Consider the following 19255-nt stretch of genomic DNA (forward strand, 5'->3'; position numbering starts at 1 on the left):
GAATGGCGAAATGTACATAACATCTTTGTATTTATGTAAATTAGCATTGCCACCAGCATTGCAGTTGATTTTATATTTTGGTAGAATAGTAAAAAAACTAACATGGGTTAACGAATATAATGCCGCATTTTGAGTCAGAGTCCCTTAAACTGCAGTCGAGATTTCTGGACCTTCTTCTATGTTTTTCAAGTATTTACGTACCTGGCAATGAGAGATATAAATATAATACAAAACATGTCATGAATGGTAAAAACGTATGAGACAGTGTGTCAGTGAGTACAATTTTGTTTATGTACATTTCATCAATATTCAGTCAAAGTAGTATTTTTCGCACAAGGTACGTTTTCGATGAATGTACCATTAACATTTCCTTTTGGAAAGTAGTTACACACCACATATACTTCCTGTCCTTCAGCAATTCCACAACCGATTCTGGTGGTATTTTTCCAGACGACTTGTGTAAACATATCTGTAAATTAAACAAACATAAGCAATATGTGTCTCTGAATGTATCAATGCGACGTGTTCCTTATCTGAGTGACTGGTTAATAATTGGCATACAATCTACATATCAATAGGTTCAGACGAGCACGGTGATGATTTCCAAGAATGATATTTTTTTATCGTAATTTACTTAAACTTTATAAACAGAGTCCATATTGCAGTGAGAGGTTATACTATTTGAACAATTTTGATTACTTTGAAAATAATACTCTCGAAAAACAATGTCAAACATTTTAGACAAACACATGACTGGCCATAAATTGCGTATATCAAACACAATATGTGAAGTATATTAGATAAAGTACGCGCAAACAAATTCCCAAAAAATTCAAGATGACGGTCAATGCAAGTTTTGTCATATAAAGTTTTGGCTATATATGCTACATGCCTTACATTTAATTAATAAGGATGACGCGTATTTCAGTATATATGACATAGACTTTATGACGTGCAGTATTAAGAAGGTGCTTTTATCAATCCTTGTTAGTGAGTTATTAAATTATTCAAATCTTTATATTGCATCTTGTTGTAAAACCACGAAAAGTATATAACTGAATATACCTGATTAAATAGACATGTGTATAAACACTGGTGTAGACCACGGATAAGAGGCAGATAGACCGATAAAAGACTGGTGGTGGTCACTAATCTGGTGGTACTCAGGTACGAGCAGGTAAATGTAGCACGCAATTCGATTGAACTGCAACGCTTTATTAAGGCAGTTGTTTTGTACATTGCGACAACACTGTGTGTGTCAGTGTGCAAATCAAGGGTCTGGCGTCTAGAAGGATATTACGCATGTCAAGGTATCACGGGATTTTTTTGAGTCAGCCATGTAAACTGTGTTAACTGCTGAAACAGAACATCAGGTAACATGACATTGCACCCACAAACACAAACGCCACCAAATGCTATCTGTTCTGGGTTATGTTCCAATGTTGCACATGCAGTAACTAGAACCCACACAAAATGATTAAATTACTTTTGTGCGTCCTATATTTCGGATCCTCTTGACAAAATAATGCGAGTGAACAACATTTTTTAAATAAGTTTAAACATACACAAATTTAAAAGGTGATGGGTTAAAACCCTCACAAAAACAAATTTTGACATTTCTACCACCAAGGAATTGGAATTGTTTTAGCACATATGAGGGGTGTACTTTATGATACTAGTACATTCACTTCATGAAATAAAAGTAAAGAATATACGGGGATGATTTTCAGAAACACAAGAGTTAAGTCTAAAAATGTGCAATACTTTTTTAAGTTTCTTAATGAGGCAGCCGGTGTTTGCATTATCTATAACAAGTGGTTGTTTCAATGTGTGAACAATCAACTAATCGGATCCTTTATACTGCATTACTGGTTTGGTAATTTCCAAAATATTCTAAATTTATTTTAATGCCTAAACTTTCTGTCCATGAGACACCTACTTAACTGTACAAGTCCCTTGTAGTTACACGAGATGGTTCCCTCAAATATTGGAATAACCTACATGAATTCTTTGGAAACTCTTATCTAACAAACTGCTAAATACAGTTTACAAATTAACGCAATACCCTTTTGTCAGTGATTTTTCATTTCTCAGTGGAGCTTAAAGTTATTTTACATGACCAAGCCACTCCATTCGTTACATGCGTGTTCAAATGACAATAGCAAACAATAAAATCAGTGTTATATAAAAAGTTAATTGTAGAGACTTACGTGATTCATTCCAGAAATTATATGTAACATTGTGACCTTTTAATACACAGTTTGTGTCATAAAAATAATAACATTTTTCAATATGTTGGTGATTTGAGCCCATTTGTTTTTCATGTATTCCATACAAGCATAAAATGCTCTCTTTACTCGCAAATAAGAGTATCATCATGTCAATGCATTTAAATATATATTACAGATACTATCATATATTATCAGTCATAATAAATATGCATATTAAACAACTCGCAGTTAATTTAAAGTAGCTCACTAACGAGCGACAACATACCAGTAAGTATACTAGGCTTGGATTCATCGCAGTTATACATCTGTTTTTGCTGGCACCAATAGTCAACAGTTTCCATACCTATATATGGACGGAAAAAAAGATATATAGAAAAAGGACTTCTATGATAGAATATTGCGACATACTAGAGGTAAGAAATTCATTCCAATCCTATGCAATACATAATCCTAATTATTGTCGTCTAATGACGAAAATGCAATTAAATTTACCAATGAACAACAAGCAAGAATACAATAAAACAATCGCAGCCATAAGGTGTTAAGTTTATTATCAATCAACTTTCGTTCCGAACGTTTGGAAAGCATTATAATTTCGGGGAGATAGCTAATGACTAGAATTACAAATGTGATTCGCATTTTTGAGAATTAAATTGTTCTCCAATCCAGTGGTGTGAATGTTAACAATCTTCTCACCAAACGCTCGACAACATCAGTTTCAGTTTAACATTTAGGAAGAAAACACCGCAAAACTGCAATTAAAACGTGACACTCTGAAATATTAACTGTTGACAAGTTACAGAAATTTACATCATGATTTCTGTGACGCCTGCAGTATTTCTGATTCTTTTGTATAAGATGTTAATAAATGTGCTGGAAATAATATACTGTATCATAGTTGTTTATTGTGGTGATAATCGTATTACTTGTAAGATTGTGGTGATCATGTTGTGTTATATTTTTGAATTCTTAGTGTTGAAATAGAAATATTATTTGTATTTTCACCAGCAGCCAATGAAATTAAAGTATCTCAAGAAATATATCATGTTATTTTTTGCAATAATGTTCCAACAAGTTGCATCCCAGCAGGCTCAAATATTTCAATCACTTAGAAAAAAGCTTAAAACTTTAAAATGTGTTAAAATGATTCTTGCATCCTTCCCCCTATTTTTTGTCCACCTTATTGAGTAGTTTCCCATATATACAAGGACAACTCAGAGTCACCTGACTCTCTTTACTCGGTGAGTGAATATTTTCTAGCAGCTTAATTTATCATTAAATTCTTAATTCTTATTATGCAGCTAATTCTTCATATGATGGTGTATATATATTTGTCAGGATATGGTTCTTTACATATTTGCGAAGTTGGAAAGCAACTTAATGATTACAGAAGGAAAGGTTATTCAAGATGAGCTTTACCTGTTACTGCTGGAAAATGGTCCCGACGATACATTGCAGTGTTTTCTCCAAAAGGCCAAATTTGACCGAGAAATAATGCTGTTGATTCTTGTTTTAAGGTAACATTTCCATATACACTTGCTGCTTCTGACAATACAATGTCCCACACCAGAGGTGGTACGCCATGCATACATCGAAAGTAGTTATGTGCTTCCAATAGTTGGCGTTTGTATTCACTGATGCTACCATTTCCTGTTTCATTCATAGGCATTACGCATGTAATTTTATCTGTAGTATCTGTAAAAAACGTGATTTGATTAAGCTCTTCCACAATTGTGTCAATTTATTCAATACTATCGAATAAAAAAGTATAAGTATACTATTGTTACAATTAAAACCACCTGATTCTTAATAATGTATCCATAAACAAAAATATCAACTGGTGTTTCAGATAATGTAGTAGAATTTGGGTAATCGTGATAACCCAAAGCCAAATATATATTTTTTAGTCTCATCAACATTCGGTCATCCAACAAAAGCAAATAGACCCACAACAAAAATAGATAATAACTATAATAGGGAAAATTGCTCTATAATAATATGCCCGGCTGATACATGATCCCAACCGAATAGTCACTTAGGGGTTAATCAACTGCGCTCGGCTGTGACATGAAATAAATATATGTATGCGTTATAGCGTAGTTTTATGTGCTATACACTCATACCATGCTTATTTAGATTATTCTTACTTATGGCAACACAATCCTCTTCATCACCATGATCGGGGCAATCGAAATTCCCATCACAAAGTAGAGATGAATGGATGCAAACTTTACCAGTGTTTGCACACGAAAAAGGAGTTCCTGGGTTACATCCATCCGGGTCAAAATAAACAGCTATTAAAATAAAAATAATCAGTTTCACAAATTTGCATTGATCATCACGTGTATGAGAATACATATTAGGGTACAACATGTTTACTGTATTAGTTAGCAATGGGGAGGAGTAATTGTGGTATTCTTTCGCTTTTGTTCTGCTATCTAAACAGTGTTCTTTCCGAATATTCATCAGAGTGATTTGACTTGCTGTATAAATTTACATTTTGTATATGAATGTCCAAATTTCTGATTAAGTTTAAATTGTGTATTTAAACATGTTCTTATTAGTAGGGCCAATATATTGGCAATATAACTACGGACATTATAAAGGGTGTTAATTAATTGTAATACTTACACTCTGCTGCACTTTCAATAACAATCTTTAATATTATCACCTATATGTCAGCAAAAGCAGGATAAACAAATACATGAGTCGAAATGAGATTTTTTTCATTAATATATCACTGAAAACACTGGGATGACAAGTCATTTGAAGATGACACAAACACCACCTTTCAGATGTGATTATAGTTGGCTATGAATTATAAAGTTTGAATGTGCATGTATAAAATTGGGTAGGAAGATTAAGTTGAAAATCAAAAGTATGTTACTCAAAGTTGACAGCTAGGACATCTCTATTAAATTTGGTAATATTTGCATAAATTTTAACAAAAATTCACAATCAATTGAATATGGAAATTCAATTGAGTCAAGATTAAATAGCAAATACATGAACTAATTATTAGTTGACGAGATAATAACACAAATTCAAAATTAATTAAATATTCAAATTAGCTCATCAAATATGTTAAAAGTCAATATTACATAACACACATCTTATATTGACAGATCAAGTAAGTTTATACGAAGTTAGGTCTCATTCGGACAATTAGTTCACAAGATACTAAGAACAATTCAAAATTAATTAAATATGCAAATGAAATTAATATTGCATAACACATATCGTATAATGACAGATCAAGTAGGTTTATGCCAACTTTGGTCTTTTTGAACTATTAGTTCACAAAATATCAACAAAAATTCAAAATTCATTAAATATAGAAAATGAGCGCGTTCATTAAATTGAAACTCATTATTGCATAGCATATATGTTGACAAATCATGTCTCTACCAAGTTTGGTCTGATTTGGACTATTCACAAGATATTAACAAGAATTCAAATTAATAATTAAATATGCAAATGAGCTCATTAATTAATTCCTTGATTCTGTCTTTGTACCAAGTCTCAGTAAAATCGGTCAAGGCATCTTCGAGAAATGATGATGGACACACCCAAACATTTTACAGGATTTTGACATTCAAAATGGCCGCCAGGCAGCCATAATTCATCATTTCAAAAAGGTTAAACAACGTGCATCTGAACAAAATCGATCAAAGACCGAATTTTACTTAATTTTGGCACATTATGTAGCAATGTGTACATTCAGCAAAGATAGATGCTGTATTGATTCACTTAGTGTTGGTCAACACGAATTTACATAGCAAAATAAAATATGTCCGCGTATTTTGTGAATTGCAGTGGAATATTTAAGTTGGCACTGATGATATTTACCACAGTCATCCAGGCTTTTATTTTGAAAATAACTATGGGAGTTTTTGAGATCATTGCCCTTGCTCAGATTGGGTTTTGTACAAACGTGTAATTATGATTAACGTTTTTTGTGTGAGATGATTACTTAGCCGAGATATGATTGTAAGAATGACTGATCGTTTGGTAGAAGTGATTAGCACTGCCTTGTGCAGTTCAATTGTTTAGTGAGTGATGGGCAGTTGAATACATCTGGAAGTATGAATAGAGGTATGGGAGTTTGGGAGGACTAGCCACGTCTGTTAAGAATTCAAAAGTGAACTCGACTTCAAACGTAACCATCTATTTTCTGTTGAAATTGATTGTCTCATAATCTAAGGAAAATGAATTAATATTTTAATATAAATTGTTTTTAACCTTTATGTCATGCACAATACAGATCTGTTTTACGAGGCACATTAAAGGCGTTAGGGGGTTATCTTAGGGTACATTAAAGGCGTTAAGGGATATTTCTAATTTGTATTATGACAGAGTCTGATTGATTGAGATTGACTTTATTCTATACCGTATTGAATGTATTAATTGCTCGCATGTTAAGTGCGTGTGGTAATGCAGCCTGATACCTAACTGTGTGATCGAAGAACTTGTTGGTATGACAGATGAGAATTAGCTATTACCACAATGTTGAGTTGCCGATTTATTCATAAACTCACATGTCGTATAATAAATCAACCAGTTATTATCGAAAATTGTTCCTTGGAGAAGAAATTGAAGCTGTCCAGCAAACAACAAAAACTAGTCGTCATTTTTTCGTGCATTTATGATTTATGTCAACTTTTCCATATAAAACACATTCTACTGTATCCCCTAATTATAACTTTAATCCTACCTTCCATAGCTACCCCCACATTTGTTATATATGACCCTACTCGAAAACACCTGTAGCCTTCTATCCATAAAATTTAATTCAGATCAATTTAAGATGAATAATATAATTTAGAAATATATCAAGAACACACAGATATTATACGCATCTTTCATAGTTTTTACCAAGAAGAGAGAAGGCCTATATTATGAGTTATTTTAAAACAGCATTAATGGGAAAAGCTATTTGAATAATGTTAAAACAGTTTCTCCATTACTAAATAACACATTAACTCGTTATTAAGTTAATTCTCCAGCTTTTATTTTCACCTCACAGGCTGCTCTGCAGACAATGTTAAATACATTGAATAAATACGATTCAAACATCCTGTCCAGCATGTCAGAAATGCATTTGCTTCATTTTCCAATTCAATACGGCCGAGTGGCAGCAATTCTAATGACAAAAAGCTTCAAAACTACACAGGTTTGTGTATTTCAGAACCATCGCGGCTGTGTTTGGACTTGGTACATACATTGAACACAAAAGGTCCTTGATGTACATAATTTTATTTTTTTCAAATCAAGTCCAAAATGGCCAGCTCGTAGCATTTAGTTTCAAAAAATGCAGTTCCAGATCCATATACTTCACATGCCCGGACCGATCAAGTTCTAACTTCACATTTTCCATTTTATCAGACACGAGCACATGTATTTGTTTCGAGATCGGATTCAAGATGGTCAAATTACAGTCATTTCAAAGCCAAAAATGCATCAAAGTCCCATATTTTCACTATTCTAGAACGTATAACACATAATATTCAGTTACTAGTCATTGTACATACATGTTTAGTACTGATCCTCTCATTTTAAAGAAACATGTTGTTTCATTGAACATATGTACTTTAAAAAAATGCAAAGACCTGTTTAGTGGATGCTCTTTGATACTCCGCATGTATGCCTATTTTTTTAATTAGCATATTTTTTAATAACCAATCAGTTTTGATGACACTTGGTAAAAACCGTGATTATGGATCACATTAAAAGTAGGTGAAGGGCAAACATTGAGTTTATTTGTACTGTGGTATATGTTCCTCTAGAAAATACAAACAAGGATGGGGTAGATGAAATGTACCATGAATTATATAGTACTATTAGTAATTTAGAAGTATCAAATGATCAGTATTAATTGCTAGGGGATTTTAACGGTAGAATTGGGAATATTTCAGGTGATAAAATGATAAACAATTAATTTCATTAATAAATTATTTTGACCATTCATTGCCCAATAATAGTGATATTAGCATTGGTAAATGGACGTGGTTTCGCCATACACAACAATCGGTCATAGATTATATGTTAACAAATAACAGCTTTAAGTATAATGTAACAGAGCTGTTTGTAGATAAGGATAGATTATTTGATACTGGTAGTGACCACAATATTATGTATGCCACTTTAAACATTCCAACTTTATAACAATACCACAAAGTAAATAAAACACAAAAATGGGATATAAACAAAAATACTAATTGGAATGAAATAACAAAATGTTTTAACCACCAAGTTATCATTCTTTGATGATACTGTGCGTTTGTGAGGTTATAGGCAAACATATTACATCAACTACCGGTGATGCTAAACCATGGTTTGTTTAATTAATTAGAGGGTGCAATAAATGGAAAGAAAAAAATCAAATAAAAAACACAGAGAGTGGGTTAAAGAAAACAGCAGTTACTATGACAATGAAAGTGAAATATTATGGAATAAATATCTAGAAGATACAAATAATGTCAAAAATCTTATAAACAAATTGAAAACAAAGTTAAGCAGCGTATTGAGGATTCTAAATGTGGAGGTAAGTCAACTCGAAAGTACTGGTCAATTCTAAAGAACAAAGAACATATTCTTCAGTTGTTCCTTACCAGGAACATAAATTAATCATAAAATAGATAATGTTAAAAATGTTTTAAATTACCTGGAACACTTGGGTGAAAGAACCCATCAAAATTTGGATGAGAAAGATAGTTTTTCTAATTATCAAAAAATGTTTTTAAAAAAAGTTTTAGATTCAATTGCCAAGTATGAAGAATATTCGTCACAAAATGTAAATAACTCCGTAAAAGATGAACAAATAAATAAAATAATATCAGATCTCAAGAATAATAAAGCTGCAGTGCCAGATGAAATCATCCATGAAATCAAAGGTGGTGGCAAAGTAGCGACAGATTCATTAAAATTGTAATTTAATTTGTGTCTCCACCTTAAAGTTGTCCCTGTTGATTGGGGGAAAAGCATAATAATACCATTACACAAGAAAGGCAATACAAACAATCTGAATAACTATAGAGGCATTTCACTCAGCTCAGTTATTTTAATTTATAGTAAAATAGTTGTAAAGAATTAATCAATTTGGTGGAATATAATAATATTTTAGAGAAAATTCAAGGGGTATCAGAAAAAACAGACGGACAATTGACTAAGTGTTCATTCTAAAATTGATAGTTTCAATTTGTAAACACCAGAAAAAGCATACCTATTTTGCCTTCTTTATATTTTATATTTATATTTTGGAGAGACGGTTTACTGTATGCTTTATAGCAGAATGGTGTAAAGGGCAATTAAAAACAATGATATTGTTTAGCCCCAAGATTATTCTCAATTTATATAAATTATTTAAAAAAACTTTTAGATGATTCACTACTTGGTGTTAAATAAGATGAAATTTGAATAAATGGATTGTTCTTTGCTGATGATGTGGTGCTCATTGCACCAAATGAGGACCAACTCAAATCCATATGTCACAAACCATTTCTGCAAACTATGGAAGATGAAAATTAATGAGGAAAAGTCAAACGTGTTGATCGTTAACAAAACAGTTAACAAAAACAAAGATTGGCAGATTAGGAACTCAAAGATAAAAGAAGCTTTTGAGTATAAATATTTGGGTTATTGGATTACACGTAACTTGTCAGATCATACACAATGTCCAAAAATGTCTGAAAAGTTTAACAAGTTATTCCCCATTATGAAATCAATTCTTGGCAACCATGGCAATGTGAATAGAGTAGATTATGGTATATCCCTGTGGAACCACGTTGATGGCCCTGCCTTAGAGTATGCCTGTGAGTTACTAATATTTAGTTTAATAGACATGGAAAAGTTAGAAAGAATACAACGTTCAGTATGAAAGTTTATTCAGGCATGTCAATACACAAACGAAGACATTCTAGGGGTCCTGGTGTGGATAACTATGAAAAATAGAGTCAGTTTATTAAAACTGAATTATTACAAGAGGTTGTGTTTAATGGAATCAACCAGATGGTCAAAATTTATTATAAATTATAAGTTATTATAATAAGTTATTAGTTAATAGTTATTAGTTATTATAATAAACTACCTGTAGTTAAAGAGGAGAATAAACTGAATAAGACCTGAACATGGCTAAAAAGCATTGAAGATATAGAAAGAATATAAAGATAGACAATATCCAATTTACTAATCTGACTGAAAGAATATTTAAAATAAGACTATAAACAATGGAAACAAAAAATGCCAGAGAAATCAAGTCACGTCCATTATAGAAAATTTAAAACAAATTTAAATATTTAAATTCTGTATTGAACTTCAAGGTCACCAAATTAAAATTTAAGGCAAGATCCCACACTCTTGGTCTGGCATATGAAAAAAAAGATAAAACTTGGATAACAATGATTGTATCTGTCCATGTTGCAAAAAGCAGTGAAAAGGAGCCTGAATTACTTGAGCATTTCATGCACAGAGAAAAACCCTAATGAAAGGGATTAAAATGTTCCTATGCAACAAAAACGAAATACATTTACATATAGACTTCATAGCAAACAAAGGAGTGCTATGTTTAATCCTGGGTGATAGCACAAGACAATATAATTAAGTCCTGTGTGACGAAATTAATACAATACTTCCTAGTTGATGCCATGGAGAGTAGAAAGAAGTATACATATAATATTTAATATTTTTCCAATGTACAATGTACTTCTTATATATAAGTTTTCTTATTTTTCCAATGTTAGATGCTTGTGTTGTTCATATAACTTAGTTTCTATGTTATCTATCAAAAGGTTTTTCATTAGTATTTAGTGAAATGTATCATTTATTTGGTGCACCTCATAATCTACACAGTGAGCCCCTGTTACAAAAGGAAATAAATAAATATATCACCCTACAAAACACACATGTGCAATTAAATGTATTATAAACTTCAATACTCTTAATCACATTGTTTTCACTTTGTGCTTCTCAAATATCAGACTTACATTATCCACCATGTTTGAAAGACTAAACATAAATTCTGAATTTTGAGTATTCTCAAGAGTATTCATGAGCCTCAAGTACTCCCAGTACACATAATTTGCTTCCTAAACTTTCGTTGATTATTAACTATTAAAAAAAGTACAGTTCATAAATGTAACTATCTAACTTCTCTTCTCTTCTGCTTTTCAAAAAACCTCTCACCAAACTCTCAGCCCCTCGAATCTTTACATTTCACTGGTTATATTTAACTGAACCATGGAATTGTATATAGAATATGAATTGTATAAAAGTTCACAAATAATAATGTAGTAGTATATTACTATATTACAATATTACTATATTATTTATGCAACTCATGTTATAGTTTCTGTATGGAACATTGAGTTTAATAAAGTAAATGTACTATTAATTGAGGAAAACATTGGTTAGTTTTTTTTATTCGATGTGTTGCTTTACTTTTTTGGAACTTCTATAAAATTTACTGTAATAAGTTTGCATTTGTTTTATCATTAGTTGTTCGTGAACAGAACAAATTAAAGTGTCCCCATGTCTTCAAAAGTGTTCCATAATAGCTTTAGTTTAATAACTTTGCTTTCATTTTACCATTAGTTGTACGTTAATAGAACACATCAAAAGTGTCCCCATGTCAATATGTCTCTTAATAATTTTTGTTTAAATACGTTTTTGTTGAGGTTGATCATGCATTGGATATAATAGGGGTCACCACAAATATTGAAGACTGGGTCATGCCACTCCCGTTTACGAGTTCCGAACATATGTCATGTAACAATGAATAGACAGGCCAGGTATTACTACATCAGCACATTGTGCAATATTTTCCTTCTAGCAGTAGTAGTTATCAGAGGATTGACTACTATAAAACTGTGACTAACAGTACACGTATTAGCAGAGATTTATTTGCATATGAATGGTGACTTTGCTGTCAAAAATTGCACTAATAGATGGTCATTTGATTTTAACTATTTCGAACTATTCGATGGTGCATTGAATTTTACACGCACACATTTTAACTAGTTTGCAAGCCATGTTTTCAAATTAGTCAGTCACTTATCCTAACCATTTGTAAACGAAACTTTAATATGTCATAAATATCAAATTATAAATTATTTTAATTTTGTTCATTTCAAATGTTGAAGGTTTTAAAACTATATTGTTTGTTATGTTATATGACTTGTATATATTGTATTCTGACTTGACACTTATTTGTCAATCTATATGTATCTACTCGCTCTTTAGTGTCTGCTAGAACTGCAGCCATTTCTCTGTGCTGGCTTACTACATCGTCACATGGGATACACACCGAGTATGAATTCATATCCTACTGCATTTCAGCACTGTGACCCTTTGGAAGTCAAGGACGCTTTTGAAGTCTTAACACTCGTCACTTAACGTGAAAAAACAAATGATAGTATGAGGTATGTGGAACCTCAATCTCACCCTGGCCCTGAGAATGGGGAGGGGTCTAGTAAAATTATAATCATATTATACGCATAGTATAAGATATCTAAATAATGTGTTTTCATGTTGAACTGTATTCTGAATTAGCTCAAATGTATCTATTTGCTATTTACATATGCCTATTAACATTAGCATATGGAATATATTCAAATATTCAAATTCAATATATGAAAAAAATTCAACTATTACCCTAATAGCGTGAAGCTTACGTAAGTAAATTGTGTTGCATCTTCAATTTTCATTAAAAGTAGGCAACATTTAAAATAGTATTCATTTCCAACTGTAAATCCCTTAAAATCCATGATGAAGCCCTTGATAGCCGTATAACATATATGTACTCATAAATTTGCCCGATACCTCATAAGATAGATTAAATCATCATGTATGTGGATCAAAGATTTTTTTTATATTTACAAAATATTTAGTGCGAATACAATATAAATGTTTTTTTTTTACAATGGAAAAATGGCTTTATCATTTAAAAAAGTAGTAATTGCCCACACATAATTTGCACATTGGGGCAAAGAATGACAAAAATTGTCTTTATTAATGAAAGTTTGAAGCAATGTAAATTATGTGTGAGCCATCCATCTAATTAAGAACATCCATACTAAAATAGAAATCATTATTATTATGAATAAGTAATATATCAATACTGACCAACATAATCAAATCCACATATTTCATTTTCATCGTGTTTTTGTTAGTAAAGATCTTGTTCGAAAATCTAAAAACAAATACATTTTTGTTAACTTTTGATTTACATTTTGATTCACACTACTATGACATCAATCATACTGGTAATTCGATGTCGTAATTGGTTTGACTAAATTCATTAACACTGAATGGTAAACATCTTTTACAGTATCATATAACAATGTGAATTCTGTAATAATAGATCAATATTGTTATCAAATATCTGTTTTTGATTTCAGATAAACGTCGAGTTCATGCATCTGAGAATTGGACTCACCTGTAGCCAACTGGAGTGGTAGTTTCACGCTACTCGGTTGCAGTATGTAGTGAATTTAAATATTGTCAGTTTTGTTGGATTTATTTATATATATTGGTTATTTTGGGGTAAATTTTGAGCTATATATATATTTCTTGAATTATGCAGGTGGAATTTCATCGTATTTAAATTCACTGAAAAAATCGAGATTTTTCTACCACCACACTGGTGCGTTATGTGATAACATTAGTGATATCACATATCTGCTTTGATGGTTTATTTGTTGAAATAGTATTTCAATTGAATTGCTCACCAGACAGTTGATTTCTTTCATGTTTATATATCCTTTTTTGGAAAATATTTTGCTTTTGTAATTTTCGTTTCTTATAGTTAATTATAAACGAAGAGGTTTTATAAAAAAAACTTACCTCTGCATCACATTATTATGGATACAATATATAAGTAACTAAAGACTATTTGTTGTATAGATTTATTATACTTGAATTGTTTGTATATCCTTTTTGGCACAGTATACCATAAAACTATGGTGACTTACGGGTTGACCTTTTCGCGTCTGTCTGTGTGTCCCCACTCAAAAATCAGACATGTCTGGCCCGACCAGATCACAGAACATTCTTAACTAATATATTCAGGGAAACCTAGCGATGTCGACGCTAATGATGAAAGTGTTCCGGATGTTAAATGAAAATGTGATGTTGATAGTGTAAATTCAGACCAGCCAGCTGAGAAAAAAAAATAGTTTCTCATTTCTTGCGTAAACTTGATTGAGGACCAGCCAATAATGAACATAGCGAATTGGACAATACGATAAGAAATTGATATTGTTATACGTTATTTCGGATGGAGTAGTTTGACTGTATCCATCATCGTTGCAATTCCATGTTTGTTCATTGCGTATATGATCACTATCTCACATTCTTGGAATTTTATAAATAAAATATGAAAAAAATACTGGCTAAACTTCAACTAAGAAAATGTACAGAAATTTATATACGAATTCAAGGCAATGAAGTGTGTAGGAATGTACAGTAGTCTATTTATATTTACATATATATTTTAGTTTTTTAATTCATACAAACGGGAGTCAAAAACTGGAATCAATTAAAGAGGTTTTATTTCTCTGATAACTAAACCCTGCCTAGAGACTTGTTTCAAAAAAAATACTTAACTTTATTGTGTATTCATTGGTCGTAGACTTTTTATTAAAACAATTTTGAGGCATTTTGTGGCATTTATTTATATATACTGACTATTGTAAGAGTAAATCTTTCCCTGTATACATAATTATAAAATTATGCAGATGTGATTTCGTTTACTATCTACTGACTTTCCCACGCGAGTACTTCCATTGTCTGTGAGACAGATGCTGGTGGCATGACTACAGTCAGACTGGCTCCTGTGGAAACCCAGGTGGCACACCTGAAACTGGGCCACTTATGCTCTAAAAATAGGCTAGATTGAGAACGGTCATGTCAAATGAGTACTCCGTGGTTGCTTCTGTGAGACAAGTTATACAGGCTTGAATCATCATCACTTGCATGCCCTCCAGCGTTCCCCTACAAGCAAAAATTGTGTTTCTCTTTGTTGTTGTGATGCAACAAGCAATGACTGTGTTATTATCAATGCACAGTTTCCTGAACAATCCCCTATTTGAGTGAATGCATTCATTATATTATTCTGTGCATTGTCTCTTATCGAGATTTAAATATTGAAGCTAGGACCTTTAACTTGATATTTTGGTGTGTGTGTGTACGATTTCCAGTATTATTGTCATGCCTACCCCATTCTAGCAGTGAAAGAACCACGTTTTCAGTGTGAGTTCTGTGGGTGTCACTCTCAATATCAAAAAGCAGGCCGTAGACTGCGAGTCAAAAAATGAGTTTAACCTTCAATAGGTGAAAGGTTCTATTACTTGGATAACTAAATTCCACTTACTAATGAAACTAATGAAAGGCAAAAGTAACTTTCCCTTGAAATGTTTTAAAAATAACTTTCCCTTCATTGTGTATACATTGCTCTTTAACGTGACACGACTTATGCATGAGAACAGCTGATCAATGTCCTCGTGTGTATGAAAAACTGGCAGGAAATGAAAATCAATCTGAACAATAGCAAAGATGATATTGCCTTCATTGTTATAGTTAAATACATCTTACTTTTAATAAAATATCCAATACAACAAGCAGTTGCCCGAGACTTAACAAATAACTGTTTTTATTTTCTCTGCAGCAGTTGTCAAGCTCTTATCGTCAATGTTTGCAATTATAGCGAGGGTGTCGTCACCTGCGCATGCGTCATATGAACATAGCGTGTCAATGTTTAAAAACGTCTACCCGTGAGCGTTATTACTATTTTAGCGTGTGTTGTTATCATCGCTTGTGACTCTATTCTCGCGCGTGCGCAGGTGACGACCATCCCGCTTTAAGATTACTACCATGTGCGTAATTCATTATATTCAGATACGCTGGTACCAGCTTGACTCCTGGGACATTGGTGAATTATGTTACCTGTCAACGAAAAAACGTCAGGAACGATGTTTATGTTTTAAATGAAACATGAAGCAGCATAACCGAATAAACTGTCACAAATATATATATATATTTTACAGAAATCTGACGCGTGTTCTGCTAATCTATGAAAATGACATAAATACAATGCTTACGAACTAGACAAATGTATACAAACTAAATACAACAGTTAAACTCTGAAACGTATCCTAGCATCCTAACACTGCAGTTATTTTATCTGTGAGGACAAGCATTAGGATGTCTGAGGCATACAAACAATTATAATAAAAAAACATTTTGTATGGCTTTTATGCTAAGAAGCGCTTAGCATGGACTAAGAAATGCTCAGTTCGGTGTATCTGGCCCGTTTTTCAGCGCCGGTCCTGATCCATAGCACGGACTAACACAGTATGTGTAAATACTTACCAAGAGCTGAGCGCCCAAAACGCCATTGTATTCATTGTTCATTTGGTAAATTTACTATTATGTTCATAACTTTTTTCCGTATGCCATTTCAGACACGACAATCAACGCGAGCACATCTGGGGATATACGCAAATGAGTTTATCTGATATGCAAACATATGCGATTAGCTTAAACCATAGCTTGTACTTTGTGTACCGTGAACACTACTACTAATAAGAAACACGAGTTACACAATGTTTTGATTGAATATAAACCTCTGTAACGTATAAACTTAAACTTTAGCCCATTGATAAAAGACATTTACAAATTTGTCAGCACGAGTAAACAAGGCTTATTGGTATTAGAGGTTTTACGGTACACTACCAAATCTAAACATCACATGTTTTATTACACAATAACCAGATGTATCATTTTTCGTGTCCAATGTCTTCAATAAAGCGTTCGTTCCACGTTTGTACGTGCAACAGTGCTTGAGATATTAGAGACATGTATATTTAATGAGTTCTCTGACCATATATGGTCATTAAATATCTTTGTCAATTATATTGTGTTGCTCCATGTCTATATATGCAATAGTCTCAAGATATGTCAATTCAGTGTGTGTATCCTCCAATCCCCACAATTCAATAGATCAGTTGAATGTATAGTACATATATACAATGGATTGGCAAGGTGGATTCACTCACTCACTGTTAATTATTTTATGATTTTAGATTTCCGAAAATATGTATTTGTGCTATACAAGAGGTGATTGCGGGGAAGTGTAACATTGTTGTTTATGCTTAAGTAACGATAATTTTGACTTTCAACTAAATAATCTTTGACTCGTAGCGCATATGACCAATCTGTATAAAAGGGGAATGTAGGGGAATGTTTTTGCCAGAATATTGGGCAAGAAATGTATGGTCTTTCCCTGCATGTGGTGTCTTCAACGTAGGTAGAACATTATTTTCGATATGTTTTTTTTTTTCTGTGAAAGGAAATAACTTGAGAGATAGTGTTCGTTTCTATGACAAACAGGTTTTGATATGTAGATCGAGAAAGCGTCCTAGACCAACGTCTACTTGCCATTAAAACATATTCTAGGCACACTGAATTTGTTATAGCATTATTTATTTATTTTTTATTCGATGTGCGACTTGAATACTACTTAAATATAGCTAAGTCAGTAAATGCAAAATCTCTCAACGATCTAGAATCGTGATACGCCTCAACGCACAGTCATAAATTTATGGGGAGCTATATGAGACTTGAATGAACTCTACATATACACCCATCATAAAATGACTTTTTGCGCATGCGCATTGGCTGTCATGACATCATTATTTGCTTTTACTGTCTGTGTATATTCGCAAAATTATTTTCATGAATGACCGAGATCGATTGGAGCATTTCATTTTTGAGAACTACGAACAATGTTAATTGTGTGTGAGCCATTTGTTAGATTAGGAAAACCAACACCCAAATTGATGTCATTAATTGAAAAAGAACATAATAGTTAGGTATATACTGACCAACAAAATCAACCCAGCAAATCTCATCTTCACCAGGTTGTTGATAACAAAGATATACAAGAAAACACAAAACCTGGTGATTTATATTCACACAGACTATGACATTAATCATCATAAATATTGATAATTCGACGGCATATGCAGAATCATTAAAGTGTGTAAAATGTGCATTCAAATATACATTGTCATCAAATATGTGTTTTTAATTTTAAATGAACATGGGATACGCACTCACCTGTGACCAACTGCGGTTATAGTTTCACTCTAATTGGCAGCTGTATGTACATATGTAGTGAATTTGCATATATCGTCAGTATTAATATAAGGAAAATCTTCATTTTAATTATGCAGGTATAAATTCGTTCTATATAAATTAACTCAAAAATAACGATTGTGTTGCCACAACACTGCTGCGCCATACGCTTACATTAGTGATATCATGTCGTCTGTTATCCTAGTTTATCGTTCAATTTAATATTTATTCCAAATGAACTGCTCGTTTTTTGTTTTGATAATATTACTTTTCTTTTGCATCTTTAATATTAAATTTTCCTCTCGCTTAGTATAGCTCTATAATTTTCAGTTTGTGGTTGTCGTTAAGATTGTAGATTTTTTTTCTGTAATTTTAGTTTCCAAATTTCTCAAGGTTTTAATGGTCAACCTTCAATGCTAAACATACAATATGTTTAATTTTAAGTATATTAAAAGAAAATACTTTTGCATTATATTATTATAACTACAATTTATATAATTCACTATTAGAAATATGAAATGTTAAAGACAGTTTGGCTGTATAGACTTAATATATTTTTGTAGCCTTGTATGTACACTATAAGACAGCTATTGCAGTCTGATAAAAAAAATGGAAACAGTTCTTGAGACCAGTGAAGTCTCAGCGATTTCGACACTGACAATGTGAGTGTTCCGGTCTATGTACACATTTCACAAGTATATTTTGACCGAGGGTGTGATATAAAAGTGTCAGACGGTAAAAATTCAGATCAGCCAGCTGAGCAAAATTCCCAAGAACCCGTTTGCTATTCATGTGCATACACGGGACATGGATGCAACCTATAATATAAGTGGTAATTGAACGATAGAAGTAAAGGATAAGATCGCTCAACGATATCACGAAAATTAGTGTGA

General features: G+C 32.3%; 1 protein-coding gene across 1 annotated transcript; it reads right to left on the bottom strand.

Annotated features, from left to right (window-relative positions):
- Positions 1-269: 269 nt before the first annotated feature.
- On the bottom strand, positions 270-13718 carry LOC100368433 (Golgi-associated plant pathogenesis-related protein 1-like). Its single transcript, XM_002737067.3, has 7 exons — positions 13663-13718; positions 13350-13416; positions 4863-4902; positions 4379-4525; positions 3651-3926; positions 2497-2574; positions 270-469 (listed from the first exon to the last, which is right to left on the bottom strand). The coding sequence occupies exons 2-7, from the start codon at positions 13380-13382 to the stop codon at positions 303-305; spliced, it is 741 nt and encodes a 246-aa protein (XP_002737113.3). The 5' UTR covers positions 13383-13416; positions 13663-13718; the 3' UTR covers positions 270-302.
- Positions 13719-19255: the final 5537 nt, after the last annotated feature.

This window comes from Saccoglossus kowalevskii, chromosome 21, assembly GCF_978046115.1.
Source record: "Saccoglossus kowalevskii chromosome 21, keSacKowa6.1, whole genome shotgun sequence".
Lineage (NCBI taxonomy): Eukaryota > Metazoa > Hemichordata > Enteropneusta > Harrimaniidae > Saccoglossus > Saccoglossus kowalevskii.

Bases quoted from the DNA above. Each gene is read 5' to 3' on its own strand.
- LOC100368433 (XM_002737067.3), bottom strand. From the start codon at position 13,382: ATGAAAATGAAATATGTGGATTTGATTATGTTG. The intron at 4,903-13,349 runs GTCAGTATTGAT...GCTGACATATAG, and splicing joins ATGTGGATTTGATTATGTTG to GTGATAATATTAAAGATTGT. The intron at 4,526-4,862 runs GTAAGTATTACA...TTATTTTAATAG, and splicing joins TATTGAAAGTGCAGCAGAGT to CTGTTTATTTTGACCCGGAT.